General features: G+C 51.5%; 1 protein-coding gene across 7 annotated transcripts; it reads left to right on the top strand.

Annotated features, from left to right (window-relative positions):
• The first annotated feature begins 85 nt into the window (after positions 1 to 85).
• Positions 86 to 25943, top strand: TMEM143 (transmembrane protein 143). Of its 7 annotated transcripts, none has more exons than XM_074024048.1 (8): positions 86 to 126; positions 493 to 733; positions 3929 to 4033; positions 18245 to 18439; positions 20123 to 20321; positions 20412 to 21051; positions 24114 to 24303; positions 24879 to 25943. In XM_074024048.1, the coding sequence occupies exons 6-8, from the start codon at positions 20524 to 20526 to the stop codon at positions 25091 to 25093; spliced, it is 933 nt and encodes a 310-aa protein (XP_073880149.1). In that variant the 5' UTR covers positions 86 to 126; positions 493 to 733; positions 3929 to 4033; positions 18245 to 18439; positions 20123 to 20321; positions 20412 to 20523; the 3' UTR covers positions 25094 to 25943. The 7 variants fall into 6 exon arrangements, 5 of the variants coding, with proteins under 5 accessions (XP_005589821.3, XP_073880149.1, XP_045236834.2 ...); XR_012427811.1 differs by having other exon boundaries at positions 20772 to 21051; XM_005589764.5 differs by having other exon boundaries at positions 20123 to 20253; positions 20772 to 21051.
• Positions 25944 to 26791: the final 848 nt, after the last annotated feature.

Genomic DNA, 26791 nt, shown 5'->3' with positions numbered 1-26791 from the left:
GGACAGCTCGCATTGATACAGGCTTTACGCATGCGTTTTACTGCTGGCTGAAGCTGAACCTCGGGAGCCCAGGACGCCTTCCTGCACATGCGCAGGAGGCTCAATGACAGTCGAGCTTTGGCTAAGGTGAGGGAGAGATTGGGGGATTGCATGGCCAGGGAGGGCGGCTCTGCACCCCCTAGGTAACCTTTCCGAGCATTCCTGCTCTCCTAAGATCTACCTCGCTGTCTAGACCCCAAGCAAACGTTGTACCACTACAGGATCTCTGGGCCTGCAAAACGCCCCGAAACCTAAGACCTCTGACCCCTGTGTGGGACCCAGGCCAACTGAACGGTGTGGGAAGGGGACAGGCAACAGGGGCTTCGAGGCGAGCAGATGGGCTCTGCGCCCTGCCTGGGGTAGAGACAGCTTCTGGAGGGTGGGACGTGGAGGTGGAGAGGGCGCTTTTCCTCTAGATGGCCTTTGACCCCCTTCCCATTTTCCTCTGTTTAGGCTCCAGGGAAAGGGTCTAGCCATGCTGCATGTGACCCGGGGGGTCTGGGGGTTCAGGGTCCGAGTATGGCCACTGTTGCCCGCGCTCCTCGGGCCCCCCCGGGCCCTCTCATCGCTGGCAGCCAAGATGGGGGAGTATCGCAAGATGTGGAACCCCAGGGAGCCCCGCGACTGGGCCCAGCAGTACCGCGAGCGCTTCATTCCCTTCTCTAAGGAGCAGCTGCTCCGCCTCCTAATACAGGTACCGCCCGTCCCGGATCCAAGAGCCTGGGGACTACCGCTCCCAGCAGGCTTCACGGCGGCAGGGCCCTAGTTGCTGCAGAGAACTGCCCTGGCGCCTCCTGGGAGTTGCAGTTCCCGGGTCCCTTCGTGGTTCCCTGGTGGGCGGGAGATGAGCTGGAATGCAGGAGCCAGGTCTCCGAGATCAGATGCAGCATCCATTCCCGATTCTGGCTTGTTCTGAGGGCTTGAACAGGCACTCTCTGGGGCATGGTTTTTCCCTCTGTAAGACGGGTATAGTAATGATCCTCATCATTACTATGTCTACTACCTGATAATAATTGTACCTATAAAGTCACAACGCTGTAATCATAATTATTATCACACAATTTGAGCTCTGACTCTATGGCACTGTGCCAGACATTTTTCATGTATTGTTGAATCATCAGTAAGAGAGATACCACCATCATCCCCATTTTACAGATGAGATAATGGAAGCATAGGAAAGGAAAGTGACTTACCCAAGGCCACAGCATAGTGGCGTAGATTTGAACCAAAGTGGTCTGACTCCAGAGCTGGCCCAGGACTAGGGTTAGGCAAGTGAGGCATTCGCTTGACCCTAAGAGTGAGTGCCTCCATTAAATTTTGCACCCTTGGGTGTCATATTCACGTCATCCTAGGCTTGGTGTCACTCTAGAACCTGAGTACTTATTACCACCATCGTCATCATTGTCATTATTGAGGATTTTGAGGATTATTATTCATTCATTCATTTATTTTTGTTTATTATTATTATTATTATTATTATTTTTTTTTTTTTTGAGACGGAGTCTCGCTGTGTCGCCCAGGCTGGAGTGCAGTGGCCGGATCTCAGCTCACTGCAAGCTCTGCCTCCCGGGTTTTTACGCCATTCTTCTGCCTCAGCCTCCCGAGTAGCCGGGACTACAGGCGCCCGCCACCTCGCCCGGCTAGTTTTTTGTATTTTTTAGTAGAGACGGGGTTTCACCGTGTTAGCCAGGATGGTCTCGAACTCCTGACCTCGTGATCCGCCCATCTCGGCCTCCCAAAGTGCTGGGATTACAGGCTTGAGCCACCGCGCCCGGCCAATTATTTTTTTTTTGAGATAAGGTCTCACTCTGTTGCCCAGACTGGAGTGCAGTGGCACAATCTCAGCTCACTGCAATTCTCTGCCTCCTGGACTCAAGTGATCCACCTGCCTCAGCCCCTCAAGAGGCTGGGACTACAGGTGCCCATCACCACGCCTGGCTAATTTTTGCATTTTTAGTAGAGACAGGGGATTGCCATGTCGGCCAGGCTGATCTTGAACTCTTGGCCTCAAGTGATCTGCCCACCTTGGCTTCCCAAAGTGCTGAGATTACAGATATGAGCCACCACACCCAACCATCATTCATTCATTTAACATTTATTTATTGAACATCTACTGTATGTACTCAATTCTGTGCTAGACTTGATACACACACAAATATATGCATACAAATACACACAAGTATATGCAAATACACACACAAATACACAAATATATGTACACAAATGCATAAATATACACATACAAACACATACAAATATACATACACAAATACGCATACACAAACACGCACAAATATATGCACACAAAAATGCACAAATACACACACACATAAATACACAAATATATGCACACAAATGTAAACACGTGTATACAGGACACGTGTAATCTCATCAGATTCTCACCATAGCCCTCTGAGATAGAGGGTGTGATCCTCTGTTGCCAGTGAGGAAACTGAGGCTCAAAGAAGTGAAGACAATTACCCAGGACATTGAGATAGGAAACATAAAGAAGTGGCTCAAGGCCAGTCGTGGTGGCTCATGCCAGTAATCCCAGCACTTTGGGAGGCCGACGCAGGTGGATCACCTGAGGTCAGGAGTTCAAGACCAGCCTGGCCAACATGGTGAAACCCCGTCTCCATTAAAAGTACAAAAATTAGCTGGGCATGGTGGCAGGCACCTATAATCCCAGCTACTCAGGAGGCTGAGGCAGGAGAATCACTTGAACTACGGAGGTAGAGGTTGCAGTGAGCTGAGATCGTGGCCACTGCACTCCAGCCTTGGCAACAGAGTAAGACTCCATCTCAAAAATAAAACAAAACAACAAAAAAACCCCAAAATGGTTCTATGTGTGCTCTGGTGTCAGAGAGACCTAGATTGCAATCACTTCCCACAGACACTGCAGCCCTTACCAAATGACTTTTCCAGAGCCTCAGTTTCTCCTGCTGAAAAATGGGAGTTATAATTCCATCAACCTTGGGGGGATGGTGACTCAGCCTCCCAGCACTTTGGGAGGCTGAGGTGGGAGGATCGCTTGAGCACAGGAGTTCAGACCAGCCTGGGCAATATAGTGAGACTCCACCTTTACAAAAAATTGTAAAAAATTAGCGAGGCATAGTGGTGGGCACCTGTAGTCTTAGCTGCTCAGGAGGCTGAGGTGGGAGGATCACTTGATCCCAGGAGGATGAAGATACAGTGAGCTGAGACTGCACCACTGAGCTCCAGCCTAGGTTACAGAACGAGACCCTGTCTCAATATAATAATAAATAATAATAATAATAATAATAATAATTCCATCTACTTCTGGAGGATGACATTACACTGTCAAACAGTTCCTGGAATTGTGTGAGTGTTGGCTAGGAAATGTGAAAGCAAAAACTTGAACCTCCAGCTTTTTAAGCCCAGTATAGTTTTTCACTATATTTGGCTGCCTCAGTTTCAGTAAAATGAACAAACTTTTTTTCCAACCAAAACAAAACTTTTTTTTTTTTTGAGCCGGAGTCTTCATGTTGTCTAGTTTGGAGGGCAGTGGTGCGACGTCGACTCACTGCAGCCTCTGCCTCCCCGGTTCAAGCAATTCTCCAGCTTCAGCCTCCCGAGTAGCTGGGACAACAGGTGCACACCACCACACCCGGCTAATTTTTGTATTTTTAGCAGAGACAGGATTTCACCATGTTGGCCATGCTGGTCTTGAACTCCTGACTTCAAGTGATCCACCCGCCTCGGCCTCCCAAAGTGCTAGGATTACAGGTGCGAGACACTGCGCCCGGCCCCAGAACAAAACTTCAAAGTCCGGAGCTCTGATTGTGTAGTTAGGTTGCCAGGGGAAGAATTCTTTCGCTTGGGGAAGGGGAAAAGGCCTACAGAGAAGTTTTGCTTCCTGAGGTAACAGGAATTCCACTCGAGTCCGGCAGAGAAGGCAGCTTTGGAGGCGTTCTCGGCCCACGTGGACTTCTGCACCCTGTTCCACTACCACCAAATCCTGGCCCGGCTGCAGGTGAGGATGGAGCCCCTCCAGCCCTGCGGCGCTTGTTCGCTCATCTGCTCATTCAGCAAACATTCTCTGACACCTTCTTGGAGCCTGGCCCTTATTTTAAGTGCTGGGGATTCAACAGTGAACATGGAGCCAACATTCCAACTGGGGAGACAAGGAATCAAATACATATAAAATATGATGCCTGCTGGTGATAAGTGCCATGAACAATGAGGCGGAGTAGTGGGATAAAGAGGGATGAGATGGGCCGGGCATGTTGGCTCATGCCTGTAATCCCAGCACTTTGGGAGGCCGAGGCGGGTGGATCACGACGTCAGGAGATCGAGACCATCCTGGCTAACACGGTGAAACCCCGTCTCTACTAAAAAAATACAAAAAAATTAGCCTGGCGAGGTGGCAGGCACCTGTAGTCCCAGCTACTCAGGAGGCTGAGGCAGGAGAATGGCGTGAACCCGGGAGGCGGAGCTTGCAGTGAGCTGAGATCGAGCCACTGCACTCCAGCCTGGGCGACAGAGCAAAACTTTGTCTCAAAAAAAAAAAAAAAAAAAGGGGTGAGATGGGGCCTGTTTCAGATGGGGTGGGTGGGAAAGGGCTCCCTGAGGAGGTGATATGTGGGCTAAAGGCTTAGCGAAGAGGGGGTATGAGCCTGATGAATGCCTGGGGGAGGATGTTCCTGGCAGACGGAAGAGCAGGTGCAAAGGCCCTGAGGTGAGCGGGGGCCTGGAGTGTTGAGCAGTGAGGAGGCCACTGTGGCTGCAGGAGAGTGAATGTGCGGGAAGGGTGGGATATGAGGGCAGAGGGGATGGGGACAGATTGTACTGGGCCTTGCGGGCCACGGCGAGGACCTTGCTTTGTTTTTTGTTTGTTTATTTGTTTTTGTTTTTGAGATGGAGTTTTTGTTCTGTCACCCAGGCTGGAGTGCAGTGGTGCGATCTCGGCTCACAGCAAACCTCTCCCTCCCCAGTTCCAGCGATTCTCCTCCCTCAGCCTCCTGAGTGGCTGGGACCACAGGTGTCTACCACTTCTGCCTGCTAATTTCTGTATTTTTTGTAGAGACGGGGTTTCACCATGTTGGCCAGGGTGGTCTTGAATTCCCGACCTCAAGTGATCCACCCGCCTCGGCCTCCCAAAGTGCTGGGATTACAGGCGTGAGCCACTGCGCAGGCTGAGGACCGCTTTGACTCTGAGTGAGCCGGGAGTCATGGGAGGGCTCTGAGCCAAGGAGATGTGAGCAGCGGATTTAGGTGTTAACAGGATTTCTCTGGCTGCAGTGTAAGGAACAGACTGTCAGAGGCAAGGACATCTATGAAAGAGTCTATTATATTTGTCTAGGTGAGAGATAATGGAAACTCTGACAAGGGTAATAGTGGTGGAAGTGGTGAAAAGCGGTCAGATGCTGGTTATGTTGGGAGGCATTAGCGTTCTGCTGATGTGCTGGCTGTGGGGGTGTGGTGGGGAGGAAGAGAGGAGAAGTGGTGCATCTCCAGCGGTTCTGGCCTGAGCCTCCCGGAGGATGAAGCTGCCATTTACTGGGATGAGGAAGACCGTGATGGGATGGGGAAAAAGATCTGCAGGGAGGACTCAGAGCTCAGTTTTGGACTTAAGACTTTGAGCTACTTGGCCGGGCGTGATGGCTCACGCCTGTAATCCCAGCACTTTGGGAGGCCGAGGCAGGTGGACCACTCCTGGCCTATTCTTTTGAATTAAAAAAATGTTTATTTCAATAGTTTTTGGGGTACATGTGCTTTTTCGTTACATGGATGAATTCTATAGTGGTGAATTCTGAGATTTTGGTGTGCCCATCACTAGAGCAGTGTACCCAATCTGTAGTCCCTCACCCCCATCCCAACCCCCCTCCCTGAGTCCCCAAATTCCATTATATCACTCTGTATATCTTCCCCCCCTCATAGCTTAGCTCCCACTTATAAGCAAGAATATAAGCTATTTGGTTTTCCATTCCTGAGTTCCTTGACTTAGAATAATGGCCTTCCAGTTCCATCCAATTACTGCAAGAGACATTATATTGTTCCTTTTTATGGCTGAGTAGTATTCCATGGTATATATAGACCATATTTTCTTTATCCATTGAACTGCCTTTTAGAAAGCCAGGTAGAAAGATGGACTTGAATATGTGGATCTGGAGGTGAAGGGAGAGGTCTGGGCTGAGAAACTGCTGTGGGAGGATCTATTAATAGATGGTAGTACTGCCAGGCGTGGTGGCTCACTCGTGTAACCCCAGCACTTTGGGAGGTCAAGGCAAGTGGATCACCTGAAGTCAGGAGTTCGAGATCAGCCTTGCCAACATGGCGAAACCCTGTCTCTACTACAAATATAGAAATTACCAGCCTGACCAACATGGTGAATCGCCATCTCTACTAAAAATACAAAAATTAGCCAGGTGTGGTGGCGTGTGCCTGTAATCCCTGCTACCCAGGAGGCTGAGGCAGGAGAATCGATTGAACCCAGGAGGCAGAGCTTGCAGTGAGCCAAGATCCCGCCACTGCACTACAGCCTGGGCGACAGAATAAGACTCTGTCTCAAAAAAAAAAAAAAAAAAAAAGGCCGGGCGCGGTGGCTCAAGCCTGTAATCCCAGCACTTTGGGAGGCCGAGGCGGGCAGATCACAAGGTCAGGAGATCGAGACCACAGTGAAACCCCGTCTCTACTAAAAATACAAAAAATTAGCCGGGCGCGGTGGCGGGCGCCTGTAGTCCCAGCTACTCAGGAGGCTGAGGCAGGAGAATGGCGGGAACCCGGGAGGCGGAGCTTGCAGTGAGCCGAGATCGCGCCACTGCACTCCAGCCTGGGCAACAGCGTGAGACTCCGTCTCAAAAAAAAAAAAAAAAAAAAAAAAAAGCCGGCCGTGGTGACGCATGTCTATAATCCCAGCTCCCAGCTACTCGGGAGGCTGAGGCAGGAGAATCGCTTGAACCTAGGAGTGGGAGGTTGCAGTGAGCTGAGATTTTGCCACTGCACTCTAACCTGGGTGACAGAGCAAGACTGTGTCTCAAAAAAAAAAAAAAAAAAAAAAAATGGGGGCTGGGTGTAGTGGCTCACGCCTGTAATCTCAGCACTTTGGGAGGCCAAGGAGGGCAGATCATGAGGTCAGGAGATCGAGACCATCCCGCCATCCTGGCCAACATGGTGAAACCCTATCTCTACTAAAAGTACAAAAATTAGCTGGGCATGGTGGCTCGTGCCTGTAGTCCCATCTACTCAGGAGGCTGAGGCAGGAGAATCGCTTGAACCCAGGAGGCAGAGGTTGCAGTGAGCCGAGATTGTGCCACTGCACTCCAGCCTGGGCAACAGAGCAAGACTCTGTCTCAAAAAAAAAAAAAAAAAAAAAAAAGGAAAAAGTCACATGGGGCAGAATCCAAGACAGACCAGGTGTGAGCATCCAGCTGTCCTCTCCTGGTGGAGTCATGAATGGCACTTAATTCTCCCAGCAAGATGTGTGACAACACGCAAGCAGTGCTGCCAACCGGGGACGCTCCTGTAAGCCTGGGTGTCCAGGGTTTTTACTGGGCGTCAGTCACATATGCATGGTGGCTGACCTGAGACTCCAGCCCTTCCAGAGGCCAAGCTGATACCAAATGGCTCCAGGCCCTGACCATAGATCACAGCATTAGCATACAGCATCCAGTGTGGCTCCAGGCCCCAGGTAAATCAAGACACTTTTTTTTTTTTGAGACAGGGTCTCGCTCTGTCACCCAGGCTGGAGTGCAGTGGCCGGATCTCAGCTCACTGCAAGCTCCACCTCCCAGGTTCACGCCATTCTCCTGCCTCAGCCTCCTGAGTAGCTGGGACTACAGGCGCCCGCCACCACGCCTGGCTAATTTTTTGTATTTTTAGTAGAGACGGGGTTTCACCATGTTAGCCAGGATGGTCTCGATCTAAGACACTCTTATCAGTCAGGACATTCCAAGGGCTTAGAGGTTCCCTCCCAGAAGCTGTCCAGGGCCTGTCCTTTCTTTGGAATGTGTGGGGTTTGGACAACTCAGGCCTGCTGCATTCACCCCTCGCTGCATCCCACCGCAGCCTTCTGCAGCTCCCTGCTTTGCTTTGAATAATAACAACCCCAGCAATGGCGGCATCACAGCCCGTCGTTGCTGAGCGCTTGCTGTGTCTGGCTTATTGACTCCTTCCTGCAGTGCGGAGAGGCAGCCGCCATCAGCCCATACGTACAGGGAGAAACTGAAGGTCTCAGAGGGCCTGGGTTGTGCCCAGGATCACACAGTTCATAATTGGTGGAGTCGAGATCAAGTCCCTGTTTGCCTGCCTCCAAGCTCTTCCACAGGGCACCTGTGGCCTCTGGAGCCACAGTTGTTTTTTTTTTTTTTTCTATTTTTCTAAAAGTTAAGGCCGGACACGGTGTCTCATGTCTGTAATCTGAGCACTTTGGGAGGCCGAGGCGGGCGGATCACTTGAGCCCAGGAGTTCGAGACCAGTCTGGCAAACATGGTGAAACCCTGTCTCTACTAAATATACAAAATTAACCAGTTGTGGTTGAGGGGGTGCCTGTAGTCCCAGCTACTCAGGAAGCTGAGGCATGAGAATCACTTGAACCTGGGAGATAGAGGTTGCAGTGAGCCAAGATCACGCCACTGCACTCCAGCCTGGGTGACAGAGCGAGACTCTTAAAAAAAAAAAAAAAAAAAAAGTTAAAAAAAGCCCATTTTATTATAGAAATGTGTAAATATATAGAAATGTGGAAAGAATATAAGTGAATAAGCATATATCTCCCAGGCAGGAGGTTTTAAACAGAGGCAGAGGCAGGGTAGAAGTGGCAGAGGCGGGTGAGGCCTGCTGGGTGACCATTAGCCGATGACTTAAGTCCTTTGAAGATGTGGCCTGGGCAGGGAAAGAAGCAGCATCGCCTCGGTTCCAACAATAGCTTGGTTGTTCACTAGTGGGGTGGGTGACCTTGGCGGGTGACCTCTCTCTGATCTTTTTTCCCTGATTCATTCATTCATTGAATTCGCTCAGTAAATATTTACTGGGCACCTACTGTGTCTCTGGAATGGCTTGAGGCTCTGGGGGACAGTGGACAGCGTGACAGATGTGCCTCACAGGCTCTGTTCTACTGAGGAAGAGACCAGCAACAAGGTAAAGGAGTGACATTTGGCTGGGCACAGTGACTCACATCTGTTATTCCAGCCCTTTGGGAGGCCGAGGTGGGTGGATCACTTAAGGTCAGGAGTTCGAGACCAGCCTGGCCAACATGGTGAAACTCCGTCTTTACTAAAAATACAAAAATTAGCTGGGTGTGGTGGCGGGTGCCTATAGTCCGAGCTACTCAGGAGGCTGAGGCAGGAGAATCACTTGAACCTGGGAGGCAAAGGCTGCAGTGAGCTGAGATCGCACCACTGCACTCCAGCCTGGGTGACAGCAAGATTCTGTCTCAAAAAAAAAAAAAGAAAAGAAAAGAAAAAAATCTGGATGCAGTGGCTCACGCCTGTAATCCCAGCACTTTGGGAGGCCGAGGCAGATGGATCACATGAGGTCAGGAGTTCGAGACCAGTCTGGCCAACATGGTGAAACCCCGACTCTACTAAAAACACAAAATTTAGCTGAGTGTGGTGGCACATGCCTGTGATCCCAGCTACTCGGGAGGCTGAGGCAGGAGAATTACTTGAACCCGGGAGGCAGAGGTTGCAGTGAGCCGAGATCACACCACTGCACTCCAGCCTGGGCAACAGGGCGAGACTATGTCTCAAAAAAAAAAAGTAGTGAAATGTATTAAAAGGTGTTTCCTTGTGGAGGTCCTGAGGGGGAACCATCCGTGGTGTCTCTCCCGGCTTCCTGTAGCGGCCAAACCCTTGGTGTTCCTTGGCTTATAAATGAGTCACTCTAACCCCGTCTCCATCTTCCTGTGGCTGCCTTCTCAGTGTCCTGTGTGTGTCCTTCTCTGTCCCTTATAAGGACACTCTCACTAGATTTAGATTCCACCCTAATTTAGTATGATCTCATCTATATCTTTACCTTAATTCTACCTGCAAAGACCCTATTTCTGAATGAGATCATATTCTGACGTTCCAAAGGGATGTAAATTTTTAGGGACAACATTCAACTCATTATACCCAGTAAATATGAATGTCAGATAAACTATGGATCATTTTTTAGTAGCGTGTGTGTGTCTTGTGCAATACAGTCATCCAATATTGCACGGGACATAAACTAAAAACATTGTTTGTTGCTGGGCTGGGCGCAGGGGCTCACGCCTGTAATCCCAGCACTTTAGGAGGACGAGGCGGGTGGATTACTTGAGGTCAGGAGTTCGAGACCAGCCTAGCCAACATGGTGACAGCCTGTCTCTACTAAAATACAAAAAACAAATTAGCTGGGCGTGGCGCGCGCCTGAAATCCTAGCTACTATGGAGGCTGAGGCAGGAGAATTGCTTGAACCCTGGAGGCGGAGGTTGCAGTGAGCCGAGGCGGAGGTTGCAGAGTCACGCCTCTGCACTCCAGCCTGGGCAACAGAGTGAGACCCCGTCTGAAAAAAAAAAAAATTGCTTGTCGTTGATCTGAATTCAGATGTTACTGGTGTCCTGCACAGTCAGCCCTTCATATCCATGGGTTCTGCATCTGTGGATTCAACCAACTCGTGGATAAAAATTATTTGGGAAAAAAATTGTATCAGTAGTGAACATGTACAGACTTTTTTTTTTCCTTGTCACTATTCTCTGAACAATGTAGCATTACAATTATTTACATAACATTTTCATTGTATTTGGTGTTATAAGTAATCTAGAGAGAGATGATGATTTAAAGGACACATGGCCAGGCACAGTGGCTCATGCCTGTAACGCTAACACTTTGGGAGGCTGAGGCGGGAGGATCATTTGAGGACAGGAGTTTGAGACCAGCTTGGACAACATAGTAGGGCTCCGTCTCCACAAATTTTTTTTTCCTTTTTTTTTCTGAGACAGATTTTCACTCTGTTCCCCAGGTTGGAGTGCAGTGGCGTGATCTTGGCTCACTGCAATCTCTACCTCCTGGGTTCGAGTGATTCTCCTGCTTCAGCCTCCCGAGTAGCTGGGACTACAGGTGTGCACCACCATGTGTGGCTAGGTTTTGTATTTTTAGTAGAGACGGGGTTTCACCAGGCTGGTCTGGAACTCCTGGCCTCAAGTGATCCACCCACCTCGGCCCCCCAAAGTGCTGGGATTACAGGTGTGAGCCACTGTGCCCGGCCTTCACATTTTTTTTTTTTTTTAATTAGCTGTGTGTGGTGGCACACACCTGTGGTCCCAGCTACTCAGGAGGCTGAGGCAGGAGGATTGCTTGAGCCTGGGAGGTTGAAGCTGCAGTGAGTCATGATTGCAGCATGGCATTCCAGCCTGGGGGACAGAGCTAGACCCTGTCTCTAGAAAAATAAAAATAAAGTATATGAGGGGATGTGCAGAGGTTATATGCAGACTTATCTTTTTTTTTTTTTTTTTTGAGACACAGTCTCGCTCTGTCGCCCAGCCTGGAGTGCAGTGATCTCGGCTCACTGCAAGCTCCTCCTCCTGGGGTCACGCCATTCTCCTGCCTCAGCCTCCCGAGTAACTGGGACTACAGGCGCCTGCCACCGCGACTGGCTAATTTTTTGTATTTTTAGTAGAGACGGGGTTTCACCGTGTTAGCCAGGATGGTCTCCATCTCCTGACCTCGTGATCCGCCCACCTCGGCCTCCCAAAGTGCTGGGATTACAGGCGTGAGCTACCACGCCTGGCTGCAGACATGTCATTTTATATCAGGGGCTTGAGCATCTATAGGTTTGGGTATCCATGGGACATCCTGGAACTGATCTCCTGTGGATACCAAGGGATGGCTGTATTTTTCTTTTTTTCAAAACCTAATAAGGAGAAAAGGAACGCAAGGGAGGGTGTGTTTTGCAGTTTCAGGTAAGGTGGTCAGGAAGGCCTCACTGAGCAGAGCACATTTGAGCAGAGACAGAGACCTGAAGGAGGAGGGAACAAGCCCTCTGGATATCTGAGGGAACCCTACGTGCAAAGGCCCTGGGGCAGGAGTGTGCATGGTATGTAGAGGAACAGCCAGGAGGCCTGCGGGGCCAGAGCCCGGCGAACCAGGGGAAGAGAGCAGGAGGTGAGGGCAGAGGGAGGGGGACCTGAGGCCAGATCCTGCAGGGCCCCCTGGGCGGTGGTGAGGACTTTGCTTTGACTGAGTGAGCAGGTGGCTAAGCGGAATGTTCTAAGCAAAGAGCGGAATTGCTGTAGGTGCCAACGGGCACCCTCTGGTGGCTGCTTGGGGAACACACTGGGGATGGGGATGGGGCTCCCAGGCCAGGGAGGAGGGTGGCTGAGACCGAGGGGTGAGAAGCGGTCAGATTTTGCATCTGTTTTGAATGTGGTGCCATCAGGATTTGCCAATGGGTTGGATGTGTGAGAAAGGGAGGACTCCAGGATGACCCCCAGGCTTTGGGCCTGAGCACCTGGAAGGATGGAGTTACATCTTTTGAGATGGGGACGACGGTGAGAGAAGCAGGTTTGGGGCATCGTGGGTTTAAGAGGATGCCCTTGCGGAGGCGTTGAGAGACCCACGGGCCATCTGTGTGGAAGTATTGAGTAGACGCCCAGCCGTGTGAATCTGGAGCTCAAGCGAGATATCTGGACTGCAGATGGAAATCTGGGAGTCCTCAGTAGACAGATGGCATGTGACAGCCACAAGGGAATGCTTGATGGTGGAAAATGGCAGCAGCAATTGCCATGAAGACCCAATTAAGTCATTCTTTTTTTTCTTTTTTTTTTTTTTTTTGAGACGGAGTCTCACTGTCTCCCAGGCTGGAGTCAATGACACTGTGTTGGCTCACTGCAACCTCTGCAACCTCTGCCTCCTGAGTACAAGCAATTCTCCTGCCTCAGTCTCCCAAGTAGCTGGGACTACAGGCGTGCACCACCACGCCTGGCTAATTTTTGTATTTTCAGTAGAGACGGGGTTTCACCATGTTGGCCAGGCTGGTCTCGAACTCTTGACCTCAAGTGATCCGCCCGCCTCAGCCTCCCAAAGTGCTGGGATTACAGGCGTGAGCCACTGCGCCGGCTCCAATTAAGTCATTCTTGTAGCAGATGTTTGTGCGAGGCCGGGTGCCAGGTGCTGGGTCTTCATTGAGGAGTGAAATTGGGCCTGCATCATGCGCTCTGGGAGCTGAACGTGGATGGTGGGGACGGTCATGAATCGGATGCTCTCCCCAGTGATGGTTAAGTTCAGACCATGAGGGCAATGGGCATGGTGCCCTGCAGGCGGATAACAGAGTGGACCTCGGTTGCTATACTGGGGTCCATGTGCAAATTAGAAAAAGGTGCCACTTTCGGTAGCCTGGCACTGTCCGTTATAGTAGCCACGAACTTCGTTAAATTTACAAGTAGCCTGGGTGCAGTGGCTCACACCTGTAATCCCAGCACTTTGGGAGGCCGAGGCGGGTGGATCACGAGGTCAGGAGTTTGAGACCAGCCTGGCCAACATAGTGAAACCCCGTCTCTACTAAAAAAAGTACAAAAAAAAAAATTAGCTGGCATGGTAGCAGGCTCCTGTAATCCCAGCTACTCTGGAGGCTGAAGCAGGAGAATCCCTTGAACCCGGGAGGCAGAGGTTGTAGTGAGTCAAAATTGCACCATTGCACTCCAGCCTGGGTGACAGAGCAAGACTCTGTCTTAAAAAAAAAAAAAAAAAAAAAAAAAAATTTAAATGTAGACACTAGCTGTTAAAATTTAACATAACTAAAACAAAATTAAACATTTTGTTTCTCAGCATACTGATCGTGTTTCAGTGCTCAGTAGCCACCTATGGCCAGTGTCGACCTTATTGGACAGTGCAGATCTAGAACATTTTCCTCACTGCAGGGAGTTCTAGTGGATGGTGCTGTTCTGTTCCTTTATTTCCATCTGAAGGGTGGCTATCATGATAAATGGACAGGTCTGCCCTTAGATCTGGTACCTTTGTGCAGTGCACATCCTGCCCAACCACACAGGGTGGCCCTGTTCAGTTTGATGAGTAGAGGAAGGCTTCTTCCTTCTTCCTTTTTCCTTCTTCCGTCTCCCTTCTCCCTTCTCTTCCTCCTTCTCCCTCCTCCCTCCTCCTCCCTCCTCCTCCCTCCTCCTCCCTTCTCCTCCCTTCTCCTCCTCCCTTCTCCTCCTCCTCCTCCTCCTCCTTCTTTTTTTTTTTTTTTGAGACAGAGCCTCACACAGGGACATACTCTGTTGCCCAGGCTGGAGTGCAGTTGGCACGATCTCAGCTCACTGCAACCTCCACCTCCAGGGTTCAAGTGATTCCCATGCCTCAGCCTCCAGAGTAGCTGGGATTACAGGTGCCCGCCACCACGCCCAACTAACTTTTTTGTATTTTTAGTAGCAACGGGGTTTCACCACATTCCCCAGGCTGGTCTTGAACTCCTGGCCTCAAGCAGTCTTTCTGCCTTGTTCTCCCAAGGTGTTGGCATTATAGGCATGAGCCACTGCCCCTCTCTGAGGCTTTTTGATAGTGATAATGGAGCTAGAATATGAGAGAGAGTAAGACTTCAATAGTGAAAAGGGAAGAAGGCAGGAAGGGGTAGGAAGAGTCTTCCAACAGCATGTGCAAAGTCTCTGTGGCTGGAGGAACTAAAACCAATCTGGTTTGTTGTTGTTGTTGCTGTTTTGAGACAGGGTCTTCTCTGTTGCCCAGGCTGGAGTGCCGAAATGTGATCATGGCTCACTATAGACTCAATCTTCTGGGCAATCCACCTGCCTCAGCCTCCTGAGTAGCCCCACAGGTGTGCACCACCATGCCTGGCTAATTTATATATATATGTGTGTGTGTGTGTGTGTGTGTGTGTAAATATATATATATATATTTTTTTTTTTTTTGGTAGAGATGGGGTCTTGCTATGTTGCCCAGGCTGGCTTTGAACTCCTGGGCTCAAGCAATCCTCCTGCCTTGGCCTCCCAAACTACTGGGATTACAGGCATAAGCGATTGCACCCAGGCAACCTAAAGACAATCTGGATGGTATGGAGTGACCGAGGGGGTTTGTGGTCCTGTGAGGCCTTGCAGGCCCTGCTATGAAGCATGATCCTGATTCCCGAGGGCAGTAGAAGCCTTGGAAGGGTTTCAGCAGGAGATTGACATGGTCAGATGTGTCATTCTGGTTACACTGCCTCCTGGTCATGTGACCTCGAGCAATTACTTAACCTCTCTGTGCCTCAGTTTCCACATCTGTAACTGAGGAGTTTCACACTGTGAGAATGTGCGTGTAACATACTTCAGTCTGCGCCTGGCACACAGTAAGTGCTATGTAAATACGCACCATTATCATTGATGATGGTTGTTGTTATTATTTGACAAGATCTCCCTGGAAGCTGTGCACAGAACCGATTGGCAGGGGATGGGGTGCGTTACAGGATTTGGGGAGACCATTGAGAAGGCTGTTGGGCTCACCCAGGCAGGATGAGATGGTGGTGGCTGGCACGGACTGGGACAGGGCTGGTGGGGAGGAGAGAGCTGGGTGAAGTGCCGGTCTGCTTGGAGGTGGAATCAGCAGGATTTATTGTGACAGGGAAGGGAGCAGCAGGGATCATGTGCAACGTCCAGGATTTTGGCCCAAAGCCCTGGGAGGATGTGAAGTTTCCAGAAGAGAATCTGGTTCACAGTGGACATTTGATCGATGCAGATTTCTTTCTCCTCCAGCTTTCAAACTGCAGCTCAGCCTGGGAATGGAATTTCTCAAGGTTACTCTATAAGTCCCAGAACTGCTCGACGAATCTAGGCTGGAGGATGTGGGCACAGCCCTAGGGCTTACTTCAGAGGAGGATTTTCTTGACTTGACTCTTTCTCTTTTTCTTTTTTTTTGAGACAGGGTCTCGCTCTGTCGCCCAGGCTGGAGTGGAGTGGCATGATCATGATTCACTGCAGCCTCAACCTCCTGGGCTCAAGTGATCCTCCAACCTCAACCTCCCAGGTAGCTGGGACCACAGGCATGCACTATCATGCCTGGCTAATTTAAAAAAAAAAAAAAAAAAAAAAAAAAAATTCCAGGCGCGATGGCTCACACCTGTAATCCCATCACTTTGGGAGGCCAAGGCAGGCGGAGCACGAGGTCAGGAGTTTGAGACCAGCCTGACCAATATGGTGAAACTCTGTCTCGACTAAAAATACAAAAAATTAGCTGGGCGTAGTGGCGTGAGCCTGTAGTCCCAGCTACTCGGGAGGCTGAGGCAGGAGAATTGCTTGAACCTGGGAGGCGGAGGTTGCAGTAAGTTGGGATTACGCCATTGCATTCCCGCCTGGGTGACAACGAGACTTTGTAACAACAACAACAACAACAACAAAAGTTTTGCAGAGACAGGATTTCACCATGTTGCTCAGGCTGGTCTCAAACTCCTGGATTCAAGTGATCCTCCCACCTTGGCTTCCCAAAGTGTTGGGATTATAGGCATGAGCCACTGTGCCGGCCTCTGAATCTCTTCTGCATCCCAGTGTCTTTGCTCAGTTGTTTCTGAGGCCCTAGGCTTCCCCACCACCAAACCTTCGCCTAGGCCATTCCTCCCACTTGGAGGACCCGCCGTCTCTCCTTCCATTAATTCAGAATCGCACCTGGCCTGAACAAGCTGTTTCATAGGGCGCCTGCCCCCAAGAGACACATGGAGGGTGAGGTTTATGGCCTGGTGTTCTAGAGGGGTGATTTCCTTGGAGGCTCTTGTAGTCTGGGACAAGTTATATGTCATCCTGAGACTCAGTCTCTCCGTGAGCAAAATAGGCTAGGCAGCTGGAAACTCACTCGACATTCATTCTAAGACTTTTTTAGGACGGATGTGTAGGGACATAAGATGAGGCGGGCAGGGTAGATGCCAGTTGTGAGGGACCTTGAAGGTCATGGAAAGCTTCTAGATTTTATTCTAAATACAGTGGGAAGCCGTTGGAGGGGTGGATCGTGGGAACCGTTTACAGCCTCAGTAAGTTCTTCCCAATGGCCATGTGGATACTGGTTCAAAAGTAGCAAGAGTAGGCCAGGTGCGATGGCTCACACCTGTAATCCCACCACTTTGGGAGCCTGAGGTGGGGGGATCCCTTGATGTCAGGAGTTCGAGACCAGCCTGGCCAACATGGTGAAACCCCGTCTCCAATAAAAATACAAAAATTAGCCAGGCGTGGTGGTGGGCACCTGTAGTCCCAGCTACTCAGGAGGCTGAGGCAGAAGAATCACTTGAACCTGGGAGGCGGAGGTTGCAGTGAGCTGAGATCGTGCCATTGCACTCCAGCCTAGGCAACAGAGTGAGACTCCATCTCAAAAAACAAAAAAACACACAAAAAAAACAGATAAATACAAAGAAAGTAGCAAGAGTAAAAGTTGGGGAACAGAAGCCCTAGGTAATTGTTTAAGTGAGAAATGAAGGTGACTTCAGTGAGAAGATAGCAGCAAAGGAAATAGGAGGATGGATTTAAGAAGATTCAAGGGTTTAGTAAGTGAACTTGCCAAAGGACTGGATATGGGGGTGACAAGAAAAGAATCTGCCAGGCACAGTAGCTTATGCCTGTAATCTCACTTTGGGAGGCCGAGGTGGTTGCATCACTTGAGGTCAGGAATTCAAGTCCAGCCTGGCCAACATAGTGAAACCCTGTCTCTACTAAAAATATAAAAATTAGCTGAGTGTGGTGGCGTGTGCCTGTAATCCCAGCTACTCAGGAGGCTGAGGCAGGAGAACTGCTTGAACCTGGGAGGTGGAGGTGGCAGTGAGCTGAGATTGCGCCACTGCACTCCAGCCTGGGCGACAGAGCGAGACTCTGTCTCAAAAAAGAAAAAAAAAAAAAAAAAAAAGAAACACAGGCCAGGCATCGTGGCTCACGCCTGTAATCCTAAAACTTTGGGAGGCCGAGGCCGGCAGATTGCCTGAGCTCAGGAGTTCAAGACCAGCCTGGGCAACATAGTGAATCCCCGTCTCTACTAAAATACAAAAAAAAAAAAAAAAAAAAAAATAGCCATGCGGCGGCACGTGCACCTGTAATCCCAGCTACTTGGGAGGCTGAGGCAGGAGAATTGCTTGAACCCGGGAGGCAGAGGTTGCAGTGAGCTGAGAAAGTGCCACTGCACTCCAGCCTGGGTGACAGAGCGAGACTCTGTCTCCAATAAATAAATAAGTAAATAAATGGAAGTATCTGGAAAGGGACGTCCTTAGGTGTCCCCAGAATCCTTCATGCAGTGACCTAACCCATCTTTTTCTTTTCGACTCTCCTCTTAGGCCTTGTATGACCCCATCAACCCTGACAGGGAGACCCTCGAGGAGCCATCACTAACGGACCCCCAGCGTCTGTCCAATGAGCAGGAAGTGCTTCGGGCTCTGCAGCCCCTGCTGGCCCAGGCCAACTTCTCCCCACTGTCCGAGGACACCCTGGCCTACGCGCTGGTGGTCCACCACCCTCAGGATGAGGTCCAGGTACCTGGCTTCCCAGGAGAACGAAACTACCTAGAGGCCTCTAGGGTGGGGCAGAGCCTCTGGGAGGTAGGGGCTGCTGGGAGTTGTAGTCCTGAGCCTGGGACTCCCGCCCATGTGGCGCGCTTGGTGAACTCAAAGAAGGTGCTACTTTTGGCGGGGTGCAGTGACTCAAGCCTGTAATCTCAGCACTTTGGGAGTCCAAGGCGGGCAGATCACCTGAGGTCAGGAGTTCAACATGGCCAACATGGTGGAACCCCGTATCTACTAAAAATATAAAAAATCTGGGTGTGGTGGCGGGTGCCTATAATCCCAGCTGCTGGGGAGGCTAAGGCAGGAGAATCTCTTGAACCCCGGAGCTGGAGGTTGCAGTGAGCCAAGATCTTGCCATTGCACTCTAGCCTGGGCAATAAGAGTGAAACTCCATTAGAAAAAAAAGAGGTGCTGCTTTCTGAGGTCACTTCGCTGCCATCTGTTGGAAAAGTATCATATAATATGGCTCTCTCACGGCAAGAGACTTAGCACCATCTGCCAAAATTGTAATGATAAATAATATAATATAATACAAGGCCAGATTCAGTGGCTCATTCCTGTAATCCCAGCATTCGGGAGGCTGAGGTAGGAGGATTGCTTGAGCCCAGGAGTTCCGGACTCATCTAGGCAACACAGGGAGACCCTGTCTCTAGAGAAAACACAAACATTAGTTGAATATGGTGGTGCGGGCCTGTAGTCCCAGCTACTCGGGAGGCTGAGGAGGTGGGAGGATCATTTGATCCCAGGAGTTTAAGGCTGCAGTGAGCTGTGAGCCATGATCTTGCCACTGTACTCCAGCCTGGATGACAAAGTGAGACCCTGTCTCAAAAAAACAAAACAAAGCACACACACATATACAAACCCAAACCCCAAAAAGCACGCAAAATGCTAACAAAATTATAAGAAATACTAAAATCAGCTGGGTGCAGTGGCTCACACCTGTAATCCCAGCACTTTGGGAGGCCGAAGTGGCAGATCACTTGAGGTCAGGAGTTTGAGACCAACCTGGCCAACATGGTAAAACCCTCTCTCTACTAAAAATACAAAAATTAGCCAGGCATGGTGGCGGGCACCTGTAGTCCCAGCTACTTGGGAGGCTGAGGCACGAGGATCACTTGAACCCAGGAGGCGGAGGCTGCAGTGAGCTGAGACTGTGCCACTGCACTCCAGCCTGGGTGACAGAGTGAGACAATATCTCAAAATAGAAATAAAAATAAAAACAAAATAAAAAATACTAAAATCTCCCAAAGTTCCACATTTTAGTGATTTTAAACTGCAGTTTTTCCAAAGTTGTGTTTTGTCGTCTCTGAAATTGGGATGCGAATTACAGGTGGTGCTGTGACACCATTTAATCGGCAGTGTATTTAGGTTTTAGTTGCTTCATAAAGTAATCGGGCAGAGTCTGTGGCACCTTAGATTCTAGGAAATACGGTAATAAAGGTGACTTCGACGTGAACGGCACCATGTTAGATGATGAACCCTTGTGCAGTATACTACATGGACAACCATATGTGACGGCCCTGCCTAGACAGTGAATGGTGATAAATGGGAAATGGGGGAATTATTTAGGGGCGGGGCATCTGATTCTGGTATCCTGCCCTCAACATCCCTGCCCATGTTCACCCGCCACTGCTTCCTTCATCCCCCCGGCAGGTGACAGTAAATTTGGATCAGTATATCTACATCCACTTCTGGGCCCTGGGCCAGCGAGTCGGGCAGATGCCCCGGAAGTCCAGCGTGGGCTCCAGGCGTGGCTTCTTCACCAGGCTGCCCCCTGCAGAGAGGTGAGGCGGCTCTTGTTCCCCAGCTGCAGCAAGAGGGAGCAAGGTTAGAGTCAAGAGGGGACTGACAGGTCAGTGTCTGGTTTGGGTGTCTGGGCCCTGGGCGGGAAGTTGAGAAATGGGAGGCGTGACTCATCCAAACGCTGTCTTTTCTTCCCAAGGGAAAGTGAGTACTACACTCGATTCCCAGGGGAAGAGAAAGGATGGGGACAGTTCTCCCCATTTTCCAATAAGGAAAACTGAGGCTTGGAGAGGGAGGTCCACATTCTGAAGATGCAGCGCGGCCAGGATTCCAACAAACAACCTGCAAGTCCAACACCAGGGATCGATGGTGTGACTGAACTGATCCCCTGTGGTTGGACACAGCTGATCTCTGGTTTCTTCCCCATGGTTACTGAGTCGCTTTTAAGATGGTTGTGCGACTGTAGAGCCAGAGCGAGTGTCCTGGGATTGGAGGGGGCTCCCCAGGGCAGTGCAGTCCCGATCCTGCTCCTGCCTCTGTCTCTGTCCCTGTCCCTCAGGAGATACTTTAAGCGGGTGGTGCTGGCAGCGCGGACCAAACGGGGACACCTGGTACTGAAGAGTTTCAAGGACACGCCACTGGAGGGCCTGGAGCAGCTGCTGCCGGAGCTGAAGGTGCGCACACCCACCCTGCAGCGCGCCCTGCTCAACCTCATGCTGGTGGTCTCCGGCGTGGCGATCTTCGTCAACGTGGGCATGGTGGTGCTCACCGACCTCAAGGTGGCCACCTCCCTGCTGCTACTGCTCTTTGCCATCTTCATGGGCCTGCGGGCCTCCAAGGTGAGCATGCGCCTGCCACACCTCCTGTGGCCCTGCGCTGTGGGGACCAGGTCAGGCCACCTATAGTTGTCTCTGTTTCATGAATTGTTCCTGCATCATGTTCTTCTCCCTCCCTCCCTTCCTCCCTCCCTTCCTTCTTTCCTTCCTTCCTTCTTTTTTTTTTTTTTTTTTTTGAGACGGAGTCTCACGCTGTTGCCCAGGCTGGAGTGCAGTGGCGCGATCTCGGCTCACTGCAAGCTCCGCCTCCCGGGTTCCCGCCATTCTCCTGCCTCAGCCTCCTGAGTAGCTGGGACTACAGGCGCCCGCCACCGCGCCCGGCTAATTTTTTGTATTTTTAGTAGAGACGGGGTTTCACTGTGGTCTCGATCTCCTGACCTTGTGATCCGCCCGCCTCGGCCTCCCAAAGTGCTGGGATTACAGGCTTGAGCCACCGCGCCCGGCCTCCTTCCTTCCTTCTTTCCTTCCCATTCTTCCTCTTTTCTTTCCCTTCCCTTCCCTCCTTGTCCTTCCTTCCTTCCTTTCTTCCTTCCTTCCTCCCTCCCCCCTCCCCCTTCCTCCCTTCCTCCCTCCCCCTTTCCTCCCTTCTTCCCTCTCTCTCCTCCCCTTCCTTTTCCCCTTTCCCTTCCCTTCTTCCCCTTCCTTCCCCCTCTCCTCCTCTCCCCTCCCCTTTCCCCTTCCCCTTCCTCCCTTCCTTCCTTCCTGTTCCTTTTCCTTCCCTTCCCTCCTTCTCCCCACCTCCTTCCTCCCTCCCTTCCCTTTCTCCCTTCCCTCCCTTCCTGCCCTCTCCTCCCCTCCCCTCCCTTCCCCTCCGTTCCCCTTCCCTTCCCTACTTCATTTACTCAACACCCCTTGGGTGGGTTTCTGAATCTCTCTGAGCCTCAGTTTTCTCATCTGGGAAATGGGGATGATAGCGAGATCTGCCTTGTAGGGTTGTGAGCATGAAGTGAGTGAGTCTGTGAGAAGCACTGGGCAGTGCTCGGCTTGTGGTAGGGGCTACATAAGAGTTGACAGCCGCTCACTGAGCGCCGGCTTTATGGGCGCTTTAGTGATGTGGTGAAGGGGGTGTGTTCTGGAACCGGACTTCCTGGATTTGAATCTGGCTCTACTGTCTTCTCACTGTGTCATCTTGAACCTCTCTGTGCCTCAGCTCCAAAATCTGCAAAGTGGGGATGATGGTGGGACCTAACTCAGAGGGATGCTGTGGGGATTAAATGAATTAACATGCACAGTGCGGAGAACAGAGCCTCCCACGTGGCACAGGAAGTACTATGTGAGAGTTCGCTAGTGCCAGGATGATGGTTGTTAGCATCACTAATTGGGCTGTTTGTTCCAAGTCCCCATCCTGACTGGGGATCATTATCATTGGGGGAGCTGGCTGACAAATGCAGCCTCCTGGGCTCCAGTCCTAGTGGACTGAATTGGAAACTCTGGGACTGGGGCCCAGGGAACTATATTTTTAACAAGCTCCCTTTTGATTCTGCTCCATGTGAGTGCTGGGCTGCCTTGAACAGTTGCACGGGTTGTTCACCATCCAAGGATCCGTGGCCCAGGGACCAGGTGGAGGCTGACCCCCAACGTGTGCTCCACTTGCCAAAACGCGTGTCCTGTCTCGAGGCTGAGTCAGCCCAGAGGGGAGTTGCCTTTTACTGATTCTCCCCAGGGTTGGCACCGGCCCCAGGAGTGTAGACTGGTGTGAAGCATCTGTCGTACCCGATCACTCACCTGATGGCTCATTGGTTTTCAAGCTGTTTTCAGCCATGCTGACAGGTTCTTAGGAAGGCCGGTAATAAATCCCGCAGATAATAGCCAGGCTGCACAGCCTGAAATGGTGCTGGGATACTCGGGCCAACAGAGGGGCTGGGGAGGGAGCAATTTCTGCTTGGGACCAGGGCTCAGGTAGGATCTGAAGAAAGCTCTGGAAGATGGGGATTGAGCCTGGTGGAGAAAGAGCCCATGAGCTCAGCCTGGCGTATCTCATGGGGCTGGATCCAGTGAGCAGGGTAGAGAGAGGAGGCCCCAGAGGGTGGTGAGGGCCTTGAATACCCAGAGTGGCACCCTAGGTCTTATCCTGAGAATTGCAGGGAACTGTGGAAGGGTTGTAAGCATGGAGGGACAGCTGCGACCCTGGAGGGCAGAGGGGAGGGGCGAGATGAGAGTCAGGGAGGCGGGTGCCTCTGGGGAGAAGACTCTGAGTCCCAGCCCATGGTGACCATCCGCCCTACCCGTCTCTGGCCTCAGGGGGTTTGTGGAGCCTGTCAGGCTCTGAAAGACCCTATTTCAAACCCAATTCACACCAGGCATGGTGGCACATGCCTGTAGCCCTAGCTACTCAGGAGGCCAAGGTGGGAGGATCGCTTGAGCCCTGGAGTTGGAGTCCAGCCTGGGCAACATAGTGAAACCCCAAATCAAAAAATAACAATAAAAAAGCCCAGCCGGGTGCGGTGGCTCACACCTGTAATCCCAGCACTTTGGGAGGCCGAGGCGGGTAGATCACGAGGTCAGGAGTTCAAGACCAGACTGGCTAAGATGGTGATCACTTAAAGTTAGGAGTTCAAGACCAGCCTAGGCAACATGGTGAAATCCCATCTCTACTAAAAATGCAAAAATTACACCTGGCTCATGCCTGTAATTCTAGCACTTTGGGAGGCCAAGATGGGCAGATCACTTGAGGTCAGGAGTTCAGAATCAGCCTGGCCAACATGGTGAAACCCCAGCACCATGGGAGGCTGAGGAGCTAGGATCGCTCCAGGCTGGGAGTTTGAGACCAGCCTGGGCAACACAGGGAGAACCCTGTCTCTACAAAAAATACCGGGCTTGGTGGCACACAACTGTAGTCCCAGCTACTTAGGAGGCCAAGGCGGGAGGATGGCTTGAACCCAGGAGTTCAAGGCTTCGGTGCGTTATGAGTTCGCCTGTGAATAGCCACTGAACTCCAGACTGGGCTATAGAGCGAGACCGTGTCAGAAAAAAAAACAAAACACCCAGCGTGGGTGACCCCGGTGGCTGTGTATGGGTGGGGGCGCACCCCGAACTGAGCCCACGGGGCGCTGTCCCGCCTGCAGATGTTTGGGCAGCGGCGCAGCGCGCAGGCGCTGGAGCTGGCGCACATGCTCTACTACCGCAGTACGTCCAACAACTCGGAGCTGCTCAGCGCCCTGGCCCTGCGCGCGCAGGACGAGCACACCAAGGAGGCGCTGCTGGCTCACAGCTTCCTGGCCCGGCGGCCAGGGGGCACTCAAGGCTCGCCCGAAGGTAGGACGTGACCCTGGGACACTGCCCCCGGGGGCCACACCCCCGCGAGGCCCCGCCCCAGCGCGACACGTCCCCACTCCCAGTTCCCACGGGTGGACCTGACGGATTTGCGAAGAGACCCCGACCCTCAACAGACAGGACCTCCGAATCCAGCCTCCGATCTTGGTCCCTGATGTGACCGCCCTTTCCTAACCTCAGCCTGGTTGGGAGTCTTGGCTCCATGGCACGGACCCCTCCTGTCACTCTTTTCCTCTACCTGAGCTGACACTCTCCTTACAAGAGACCCTGTGCGCTCCTTGTGTGGGCCCCAGGTGGTCCCCTTCCCTACAGGAGCCCCCACCTTCCCTGCGCAGGAGCCCCTGACTGATCCCCAGACGAGAGTCCCAGAGCTGGGCCTTCTGGCCCTCTCAAGCCTCCTGGGCCTTGTTCTGTTCCCTTCCAAGCCTCAAGATCACTCCTACGCTTCTCCCAAACCCAGACCCTTCCTGTTCTTTGCCCTACGCCCCTCCTTGCTGGTCCCCCAAATCTTCCCCGATCTCAGTGTGACCTCAGAACACCTGCCTCTCCCCTTGCAGAGACCTCCAGGTGGCTCCGGTCGGAGGTGGAGAACTGGCTCCTAGCCAAGTCAGGCTGTGAGGTGGCCTTCAACGGAACTCGGGCCCTGGAGCATCTGCAGGCCCTGACCCCCAGCATGGGATTGTACCCACCCCCGGGTTTCCCCAAACTAGACTCAATGACTCCAATCACTTCCGAGCTCCCGCAGGCCACGCCCAGCAGTAACACCCCCTGAGTAGAACCTACCTTCCTGCCCAGTCAGCAGACTAGGAACTAAGCCCCACCTTGTTCACGACAGGCTGTCAATTGCTGTTATACTTTTTGACTCCAACTTCCAATGACAGGTAATTATTTTTGCTACACTGTGTGCTTGAGCAAAGCAGCCAATCAAAGTAGCCAGCAGTTGCTGAGTCCCCCCCGCCCCTTCGATGAACAGCCAATCAAAGCGACTTAGCTCGGTTTCTATTCCATTTCTTAGTCCCACCTTCACCATAAACATCCAAGTGTGGTTTGACCGAGGAGCTGGGGGTGTCTGCCAATCACAGCTGCTCAGCTCTGGCTTCTGTAAACCGCCAGGTAGAGTGAAAGCTGCGCCCTCCCGAGACTATATATCATTGTCTTTTTTAGCCCGCTCCAGGCAAACTGCCCATCATGTGCACCAAGGCCGTTTAGCCCTGCCTCCTGGCAAACAGCCAGTGACAGCTGCTGGGTTCCATCAACCTTGGGCAGCCGGTTGTCGCTGCAGGGAAGCCACCAATAAGAATTTCGAAAGGAAACCTGATCTTGCTATCAATTGCTGCTGCTTAAATGGCAGGCCAGCTGGTCAGCTGCTGATCAGGGTGTCTAGGCTGAAGGAGTTAGAGACCTTGTGCTAGGTAGGTGAACCAGAAACCACCCTCGCCACCAAGACTCGCTCCCAACCTGGCTCCCGGCAATCTCAGGTGCCTTCCTAGCCCAGGTCCTTCACCCTTTCTACAGAAACTACCTCGGTCTGGATCTCCCCACCACCAGCAGCCTGTGCAATATTTATTAGTCTATCAATTTCTCTCCTGTCCCAAAGTAATAAATCATGTTTAGTAAGTCTGGATGAGGCTACTCTCAACACACTGCCTTTAGGGTAACCTTGCTGTGTAGGAGCAGTTAAAAAATTATTTTAAGAAATCTGGATGAGTAGAATGGCTGCAGGAGTGGGAGGGAAGGAAAGCAATTGAATCCTGGAAAGAAGGGAGGGACTCTAGCTAGATCTTGGGGTCCCAGACAGAGAAAGCTGTAGTCCTAAAAAGAGGCTGGGTTCATGGTTGGTGAAACAAAGACAGTCATAGAAGAGGATCTTAGAAGGATCTGATTCCTGAGGAGTCCCAGGGCCTGATGAACAGAGGAGATAGGGTAGCCATGTGCGATTATGCAGATTTGCAGATTTTTTTTTTTTTTTTTTTTTTTGAGACGGAGTTTCACTCTTGTTGCCCAGGCTGGAATGCAATGGTGTGATCTTAGCTTACTGCAACCTCCATCTCCTGGATTCAAGTGATTCTCAGCCTCCCGAGTAGCTGGGATTACAGGCGCCTGCCACCATGCCTGGCTAATTTTTTGTATTTTCAGTAGAGATGGGGTTTCACCATGTTGGCCAGGCTGGTCTCGAACTCCTGACCTCAGGTGATCCACCCACCTCAGCCTCCCAAAGTGCTGGGATTACAGGTGTGAGTCACCAAACCCGGTCTGTGCAGATTGTTAACTGCACAAAAGAACACAGCCACGGCTGGGTGGCTGTAAGATCCAGCTCATACCCCTGCATGTGTCCTGGTGTGGGGCTGGGTCAGCAAGAAGAAGGGGTGCCTTCTAATTTTTGCTAACGTGTCATATGGGCTAGAGGCAGCCTTTGGAGAGAGGGGAAGTCTCCCTCTCTAGGACCCCAAATGTTCAGTCCCTAGAGAGG

The sequence above is a fragment of the Macaca fascicularis genome, chromosome 19 (genome assembly GCF_037993035.2).
Source record: "Macaca fascicularis isolate 582-1 chromosome 19, T2T-MFA8v1.1".
Lineage (NCBI taxonomy): Eukaryota > Metazoa > Chordata > Mammalia > Primates > Cercopithecidae > Macaca > Macaca fascicularis.
Note: the sequence above shows the minus strand (reverse complement) of the source record. Positions and strands in the feature narration are given on the sequence as shown.